Genomic DNA, 9,400 nt, shown 5'->3' on the forward strand with positions numbered 1-9,400 from the left:
TTATATTCAATGTTTTGTTGTGGCACTTCAACATGTACTCACACTCACATGTGGACAATAGTACTGGCTAGGGGGGAAAGAAAAACATATAACTTAGTATGAAGGTAACCACTACCTGTTGATAGAAATCTATGCAACCACTAATTAATTAATTCTGCTAATTCCAAATTGAGCTAATGACCTAGAATATTCTAGTAGAAACATATGACCATGCAATGTCTAGTTCTTGTTCAATATCTGGGTTGTGTGTAGAACTTCTGTGTTGTCCTTCATCTGTCTCATTCTAACGGTGTTTTATGATCTTTATGTTTCCTCTGTCGCCCTCTTCTCGGGTAATGCACATACTACTTCTGGTCGGTAATAATCGAGACTGGCCCACGCTAATCAACATGCATGCCAGTGAAGTACTCGGTTTCGATTAGAAACGACCGGAGAGAGTATTTGACATTCTAAGACGTTGTTGCCAATATGTAAAAGTGAAATGGGACTTGCTATCTACATTCAGTAAAATATATGATTGGTATATAAAAGCACGGGGCCATGAGGTTGTCATGGTGTCAAGGCACCTCCATAAAAAATGCAGATTTCTAATTTGGAAGTGATTTTCGACATGGAAGAAAACTGATCCGCAAAAAACGGCCAAGGACCAATGGATGTGAATCCGGTGTGGTCGAAGGTATTTTCTCTAAAGGTTTCACCAAAGGTCAATATTTTTTCTTGACGCTTTTGCATGGAACTATCCCATGTAACTGTGTTCTTGCAAACATGCATATCATCACCAGAAGTGTTTGTCATGTATGTGAACTTTATTGCGAGAACACTTTGCATGCTTTCTTCGAGTGCCCAAGCGCGTGCTACAAATATGAGGAGAACTGGGATTCTTGGAGCAGATCAATGGGGTGTCAACCCTTGACAGATCGGACTCATCGATCTTAGAAATTCTTCTGAGATTACCTGGTCGTATTGGTGTCAAGTTCCAGGACGTGGGACTGAAGGAGCTCCTGGTAACTGTGTGTTGGTACATATGGGGGCAGAGAAGACAAAATAACTCATGGTGAAAATATTGTGAACCTAGTTCGATCTGTCCAGGTAATACTAGAAATGGCAACCAATTATGCAAATGCTGCAAAACAAATTAAATGTGTGTGTATGTAGGCATGGCTAGGAGAAGCCAAAGGAAGGATTCTGAAAATTGAATTTCGATGCCTCGTTTCAAGGCTGAGGTAAGTACTGGGGCAACGGAAGCAGTTATACGAGATGCTGCGGGTATGTTTATGGCATGCAGCAACTCTGAAATTTCATTGATCGCTGATGCAACAATCAACATCGGCGAAAGCTAGGGCATTGGGAGATGGTGTGATACTGGGCAGGATAAGTTGGCTGTACTAAACACATTGTCAATAGTAATTCATGGAATTTGCGTCCACCATGATAGATGGTGGCTACTCAAATAGACCAGCTGCGGCAATCTACCAAGAATGTGTTCTCTTATCCCGTGGATTTGCTCATGTTGTCTTTGATTATAGGTTTATAGCTGCAGGGAAAGCAATAGAATGTCTCATATTTTAGCTAGTAGGGCGGATGGTTCTCATAAGTCTATCCGGGTAGAAGATCCGGAAAAAAAACTAGTTTCTATGAGACAATGTATCGACCTTTGATAATAAATAAATAGGCCATGTTGACTTTCCATAAAAAAGTAGTCCCATTCTATGTGTATTACTCGTGTAAAAAAATACTTGTACATGTAAGTGTACATGATATTATCAACAGTCCTATTATCAAAAGGCCGCACTTAATTGGCATGTCACGGAGCTGTTAAAAACTAGGAGAAAATGAATCACACATGTGACCCACCTTTTCCTACATTCGACAATGGTGGCAACAACCCTGTCCTTTTTATAAAAAAAAATGGTGGCATCGACCGGTTTCATCAATAGCTTCAATTTTTTCTCACCCCTTATTGTAAATCACCTGATCAAAACTAGACCAGGCTCGCACAACGGCACGCGGTAGCGCGATAATTTTAAGGAATATGATGCATACATGAGTTGCCAAAGTACCCTCTAGTTAGGCCTAGAGAGAAGAAGTCGGGCAGGCTGCACGACTAGCTACCGCTGCGATGTGACACGCGGGACCCTTGAAGCACATCTGTGCTGGACCCACTGGAGACTACTGAGGCGGTAGCTTCCGTGAAAACAGCCCAAGGAAACTCTACAAAAGTCGGTGAAATGACAAATGAACAAAGGGCCGAATGGCGGCACAACATTAACTGATATCAGCATGCCCTAAAGGGGTAGAAACAATACCCGCCAACGCCTACTACGACGCTAGGACACACAAATCTACCTGTCATAGCTAGCCACAGAACACGGACGGCGATGGATGCCCGGTGCATCCAAACACACAACATCTACCTATCTAACTTCCCGCGAAAATGCATCGACAGATGATGTTTCCTCGCTACGGTGGAACGGTGTTTGAAAGAGGTGGATATGCGCCATCTATGCGTAGTAGCCTCTATCTACTCAGCCTTAAAGACAACCAAATAAAGTGACACCTCATTACCAAGCATGTTGACAATAAACAAATATGGTTGTCCAAATTGGTAACTTGGACATGCCATTGCCAGTCTGGAGAAGAAACCATCCAGTTTGGGTGCTGTCTGACCGGCCGATGTAGCATGGGTGTGTCGCGCACAGTTTATGCAGGCACTGGAAAGATGAATTAGGCTGATTGGTTATGTAGGTGAAAGTCATATTGTGACACGCACAGATCTTAGAGCACCTCCAATCAAGGACCGATGTGAACAAAATAGTAGAGGAAGATTAGGAATGGAGGAATCAAGAAAAACCTGGTACAGTTAGTGGACTGATACACATTAACTGAAGGGACTACCAGAGCGGACGACTTGACCTAGCTGCCACCCTCCTCCTCTCCCGCCCCCATCCCGGGCGGCGGGGGATGATCCACCCGCTCCGCCCCGAGTAGCCTCCCCCGGACCACTGCCCCTCAGCCGCCGCTGCTGCTGGCCTCGGCCCCGGCTCCGGCCTTGGCCCCGGCGGCGGTGGCGGCGCCCCTTCCGTCGAACGACGAAGGGGAGGAGAGGGTTTTCGCGGCGGCGTTCCATGGGAGGTGATGAAGCGACGGTGGAGGAAGCCGGGCGGCACGACTACTTGGCCGGGGCCTGATATCTCCATCGGTAGCCATGGAGGATTCCGTGGAGCGGTGGCGGCCATCACCCCCGGTGACGGTTCGGCGGTGGTACGCATGATCCACGCCGCCGTCCTCTTCCCTGGTGATCCGGCAGGAGGGACTGGCGGCGTGGGGGCTGCTGGTCTTGCTTTGTTTTTGGTGGCGGCCCTCGGGTTTCTCGCAAGCGAAGATGAAGATCTACCGGAGGTCAGTTTGCCTTGATCTAGCTGGAGAGATGAGTTCCGGAAAGCTCCACTGGCGAATGGAACAGTGCATCTTTTGCTTGGAGTTTGCTGGATCGGGTGGTATTCGGTCGCGCGCACCCATGTTTTTATTCCGACCGTTTGGCTCCGGAGGGAGCGGCGCGAAGCTCTATTCTGTGTTGACATCAAGTGACTTTTTGGTCAATGGTAAAGTCAGAAGAAGGAATATCATGAAGGCCGGATTGGTGGACTGGCTAAAGGAGGTTCGAGTCTCCATGATGCTGAGGGATTTGCTTGGCGTTCCGGGCTCCGCAATAGTGGTATGCATGTGGGGGTGACATCACAGGTGAAGTTCAGAGTCTTACCTCTCAGGGTGAAAACCCAAGGTCTGGCCTTAACTGGTTTGTGCCTGGCAATAACCTTGTTGAAGGCATTGTTTTGAGAGTGGGGACTATCTTCAGGGTGAAAACCTAAAACCTTTGGTCGGGCGACGACGGCGCTGGTGCACTATTTCCTTTTTGGAGGGCGTCGCTTTTGGAGAGTATATTTCAGGTGTTGTCACGGTGGTGGTTGTATTGCTGTTGCTAGATCTGGAAAGCTGTAGCGGGATTTTTATTTCTTAGTTTTGTTTACTCTTTTTTAGCTGTGTGCATCCGTACTGCCACTAGGATGGAGCGCTGTTGCAGAGACTATGTGTAATTGGTATCTTTTAATATTAATATATTTTCTTTATCGAAGAAAAAAAAGACCGATGTGAAGTGCCGACTCGGCAGTCCCCGTGGAGGCTAGCCTAAGTGAGCGCCGAAGTGCCACAACCGTTGCCCTCATGAAGAAGTGCGAGAGAGACACGTCAACAACTCCTTGTACTCTCTCGATACCAGATTATAGGAATAAATTGGCCGAACGGCTGCGACCAAGATGAATGGTTGTTGGACGAGAAAATCATTGAAGGCATACATTGGTCAAAACATTGTTTTGGAGAGGGCATGCATGAGAGTTAGCTACAAAAACTATACTACCCCTATATAATCTACTCCGTAGGTACGAAGGGAGTATGTATTTGAAATCTGCACACACCACTACTTATTTTTTTTATCCAGCTCCACGACCTTATCCTGGGCTCGCACACGCAGGCTGTGGCCTCAGGAACAATCTGAACATTGACATTCCTGGAGTTAACTCTCAGTATGCCGGCGATGGTTGACCTGAATAATTATAAGCCCAAGTTGGCGACGCCCCTTCCATTTCCTCCGAATATCCTCCGTCGTCTCCGGTCGATTCCCCAGCTAGAGTGGCAACGCGTTTACCCCAAACGTTAATAGCAGCAGGCTGCGGAGTTCTTCAGAACCAGCGGCGATGGAAGCTGTGGCCAGCAGCGTGGCGCACAGGCGGTGGGAGACTTCGGGAAGAAGCTCGCAATACAGCTTGAGGATGTCGGCGAGCAGTGATGCGGACATCGGCCATGATATTGTGGAGGTGAACAATGCCAGCGGCGAGGCGGTAGAGGAGGCGAGGCAGGCTGCAGGGGACAAGGTGTTCGTGGCTGTCTCGGAAGAGGTCAAGCGAGGGAAGAGCGCCATGGTGTGGGCGCTGCAGAACCTGGCCAAGGACGGCGCGCAGTTCGTGATAGCGCACGTCCACTGCCCCGCGCAGATGATCCCCATGAGTAAGCCTTCGTTATTTGTGTGATTTTTCCACTGGTTCTCTCAGGTGAAATCAGTCGGATGCCGATGCCATTCTGATCGAGTGCGCTGTTTATTACCAAACAAATGGATGTGATTTCGTTTGCATTTTTAGCCAGCAGATACCCAAATCAAATGGTTGACTTTGTCTATGTGCAGTCCAAACAATAGGGCTCTCGATCTCATTTTGTCATCAGCCAAAGCATGCATACATTATTTAGCTTAGATACACAGGATGTCAACAGGCATAAACATTCCAGTTCCATTTAAATGAAAATTTGCATCTTACCTTTATGCAGTCAGACTCCCACATGACCTATTTTGCTTGAGAGTTCAGAGTAGACTTGACAGGATTTGCATTCATCACCTTATGACAACCTTGCCTGTCTGTTGTTACAGTGGGAACAAAAATTCATTATACCAGGATGGATCCAGAACAGGTCAAGGACCACAGAAAGATGGAGCTAGAGAAGGCATCCGGAAGACTCCATGAATATGTTGTTCTATGTGCATTACGGAAGGTTTTCTTCCCTACATCTGCAATGTCTCACTCACGGATAAACTAATTAGGAAACCAGATAAATATAAGGGTGAATTACACTATTTATCGTGTAATTGTGCAGTTGTGCCACATATTATTATTATCCCATTTAATGCAAATTCATCTATAATAGCCCTTTTAGAAGCTTTGGACCCTCGTTTTTTTCATGTGTACCCATTGAGAAAGGTGTGAAGTGATCAACAGTGTTCGAAATTTTCAAAATGATGATAAGGAATGGAACAAATAGAGATGAGAGAATCTGGGCATGATTTTCGATGCAGACCTCCGATCTTTACACATTTTTTTCGTGCCACATCGACGTAACATGCCGGTGCTATCTAAACAAAACAAGCAAAATGCAAAAGTTGAATAAAACCATATTTAATCTCTCCTAAATGAGATATTCTGGTAGAAGCTCCACTAAACGGGTAATATGTGTCATAAATGCATAACTATAGGCTAGAAAGTGGAATTCATTTGACAACACATCATTTTTTTGGAGGATTTTTATTCATGCTACATTCTATGGAGTGTTCTAGCAAACCAAATTCAAAAATTAAGTTCAATCTCAAGTGTGTGTTAGAAATACAAAAAAGTATAATTTCTCTTGTCGCTCTTATCACATAATATAATTTCTATTTTACATATAGGTAGAGTAAATCCAGTATGCACTTACCATTAATGAGGAGAATTTAAGAATTACTTTATATGTATCATTATTGCATAATTAGATTTTATCATTTTACTATCATAGGTCAGCTGTGAGAAAATAATAATTGAGAATGATGATGTTGCTAGAGGACATGAGGAGCTTATTACCCTTCATGGCATCACCAAGCTTGTCATGGGAGCAGCATCAGACAAATATTACTCAAAGTATGCTTGAAATTTTGGGTATTTTTTTTGTTTAAACCGTTTATCTCCTTCGCTTGTAGTCATTTATCATTCAATTAGTGAAGCATAAATCTATTCAATTTCCTGTTCCTGTTATTAATCAAATAATATATTTCTTTAAAAAGATAGCCCTTTTCCATTTTATCAAAATTCTTTCTATTTCTACCAAACACCTGATAGTTCTGTTAACATGCCATATTCTGATAATTTACATATGCCGAATATCAACTAAACTAGTCAATTTAAGATTTCATACATAACATTTTTGGGAAAATTGTAGGAAACTGAAAACACCAAAGTCCAAGAAAGCACTCAGACTGATGGAGGCAGGAGCCTCATCATGTATGATATGGTTTACATGTAAAGGACAACTGATATGTACCAGGTAAGCTTAAGCCAAAGTCTTAAGAACTTGTCTTATATAAAAGTCCGTTAACATCACCACGCCTGTCAATGGCTCAATGCTGCAGGGAAGCGAACACAACCATTCCTGTGATACCACCATCGCCCATAAGCACAGTTGCGTCAACATTGTCAGCGAGCAGCATTTCCAGCCATATGAGATCAATTATGACTCCCCAGTCAGAGAGTGAAGCACCAAGCTCAAATGGAAGTCCACTGCAGGATCTGGACAGATTGCAAAGTTCGTGGTCAAGGAATGATGATGCCATCAGTGTGTCCGGATCCGCGATGGGGCATCCAATGCACGAGTCTGATGATGAGTTTTTTCCACCTCCTTCTCAAGAGCTCGTAAGTATCAGTTTGGCTACTGTCCAGTTGAAGACTTGAAGTCTCACAAGCTAGATAGAAATTTCTCCAACAAGTGAAATGCAACGTATATATGCATACAATTGAAGTGTTTGTGCGATACAGGAGAACCCAGGTGGTGATGCAGACATTTATGGAAGACTTAAAGAGGCACTCCGTGAATCTCAACAGTCGAAGAAAGAAGTGTTTGAAGAATCAAGCAAGCGCCGAAAGGCAGAACTTGATCTGCTTTCAGCTCTTCAAAAGGTAACTACTGGTTCTGTTCTTCAGGGAGAAGCATATTTCAGGTTGTGAACTGAAAGTAACTAAAGACAAAGCTACTACTCTTACAGGCCAAGGAGTTGGAGAAGTTGTATCATCACGAGCTAAGACAGCGGAGAACAATTGAGGAGGCTCTCTCAATACAGAGGCGGGAGATGGAAGAAACGAGAGTCAAGTGCAAGACGTTGTACGAGGAACTACACGACGCAGGAGAAGAACATGTCATACTGGAGCAGTGCATCACGGAGCTGAAGTCTGCTCTGGACGATGAGAAGCAGAAGCTGGCGGCAAGCAAGCACCTTGTAGAAGAGCTAAGGGGAGATAAAGAGAAGCTGCAGCAGGAGAGGGGTGCTACAGCTGAAGAGTTGAGGCAGACGAAGAAGGAGCAGAGAGTGTCGGTTCCGGCGGCTGAAGCAGTAATAAACACCGAGTTCTCTGCCTCTGAGCTTGAACAGGCAACTCGAAGCTTCGACGAAGCGCTCAAGATCGGCGAGGGTGGGTTCGGATGTGTCTACAGAGGCTCACTTCGCAGCACAACCGTAGCAATCAAGCTGATGCATTCAAAGAGCCTGCAGGGGCAGCCAGAATTCAACCAAGAGGTAAGTAATTCCTACAGATGGTCATAATTGATTCATTGACATTTGTAGTTCAGTTCACAGAGTCGAGTCTGATGACTGATTCTGCAGTTTGACACCATTTGGCTGTAGGTTGCTGTCCTCAGCAGAGTACGGCACCCAAACCTCGTCACGCTCATCGGGTCATGCCGCGAGGTGTTTGGCCTAGTGTACGAGTTCCTCCCAAACGGCAGCCTCGAGGACCGCCTTGCCTGCACCAACAACACGCCGCCGTTGACATGGCAGGTGCGCACCAGGATCATCGCCGAGATGTGCTCGGCCCTGGCCTTCCTCCACTCCAACAAGCCGCAGCCGTTGATCCACGGCGACCTCAAGCCGGCCAACATCCTACTCGACGGCAACCTCGTCAGCAAGCTGGGCGACTTCGGCACCTGCCGACTCATTACACAGTCAAACACCTCCACCACCACCACCAGGCTGTACCCGAGGGGCACCTTCGCGTACATGGACCCGGAGTTCTTGTCCACCGGCGAGCTCACACCGCGCTCGGACGTCTACTCCTTCGGCATCATCGTCTTGCAGCTCCTCACGGGAAGGCCGCCCCAGAAGATCGCCGAGATGGTGGAGGACGCCATGGAGGAGGGGGGTCTGCAGTCCATCATTGATCCCTCCGCGGGGAGCTGGCCGTTCGTGCAGGCCAACCAGCTGGCGCACCTCGGCCTGCGGTGTGCCGAGATGAGTAGGAGGCGGCGGCCGGATCTCGCCCGGGAGGTGTGGGTGGTGGTGGAAACCCTCATGAGGCCGACGTTCGCGGGAGCTTCGTCGGATGATGACGCTTCCACGCCGTCCAACTTCCACACAACATCATCGTCGGTCGTCGGATGAGGACTGGAACTGGAGATGACCAATCCCTTGAACCGTCGTGTACATAGAGAAAATCGGATTGAAACCAAATTGTTTGAGAAATGAGGCGAATTTGCCGTTAGTGTTCTTTTAAACATCGGAATTGCCTCACATGCCACAGGTTATTGTCCGATTCTTGTACGATGGACTGTCTAACCGCGTGGTGTTGTGACCACACACGGACGGTTGATCCTTTTGTGTCGTGCGTGAATCGTAGGTAACTTGTCGTACATATAGCGAGTGGCGGACCTACAAGGTATGCCGGGTATGCACCGGCATACCGAGCGCTGCTATACGTACGACATATTTCGTCCGATACGTGTACGACGCTAGGAGGCAGCGAGCTTCCCACAAGCGAGGCAGGCAACGGAAGCAAGAATT

The 9,400-nt window shown here is 46.6% G+C and overlaps 1 protein-coding gene across 1 annotated transcript; it reads left to right on the forward strand.

Moving 5' to 3' along the window:
- The first annotated feature begins 4,751 nt into the window (after positions 1-4,751).
- On the forward strand, positions 4,752-9,070 carry LOC127339302 (U-box domain-containing protein 33-like). The gene is made up of 8 exons (XM_071827171.1): positions 4,752-5,061; positions 5,477-5,637; positions 6,373-6,494; positions 6,793-6,897; positions 6,983-7,262; positions 7,386-7,526; positions 7,613-8,140; positions 8,249-9,070. Exons 1-8 carry the CDS (start codon positions 4,752-4,754, stop codon positions 8,999-9,001), a joined length of 2,400 nt encoding a protein of 799 aa, XP_071683272.1. The 3' UTR covers positions 9,002-9,070.
- The last annotated feature ends 330 nt before the right edge of the window (positions 9,071-9,400 follow it).

This window comes from Lolium perenne, chromosome 3 (assembly GCF_019359855.2).
Source record: "Lolium perenne isolate Kyuss_39 chromosome 3, Kyuss_2.0, whole genome shotgun sequence".
NCBI classification, from domain to species: domain Eukaryota; kingdom Viridiplantae; phylum Streptophyta; class Magnoliopsida; order Poales; family Poaceae; genus Lolium; species Lolium perenne.

Bases quoted from the DNA above. Each gene is read 5' to 3' on its own strand.
- LOC127339302 (XM_071827171.1), top strand. From the start codon at position 4,752: ATGGAAGCTGTGGCCAGCAGCGTGGCGCACAGGCGGTGGGAGACTTCG. The intron at 5,638-6,372 runs AACTAATTAGGA...TTACTATCATAG, and splicing joins CAATGTCTCACTCACGGATA to GTCAGCTGTGAGAAAATAAT. The intron at 6,495-6,792 runs GTATGCTTGAAA...GGAAAATTGTAG, and splicing joins TCAGACAAATATTACTCAAA to GAAACTGAAAACACCAAAGT.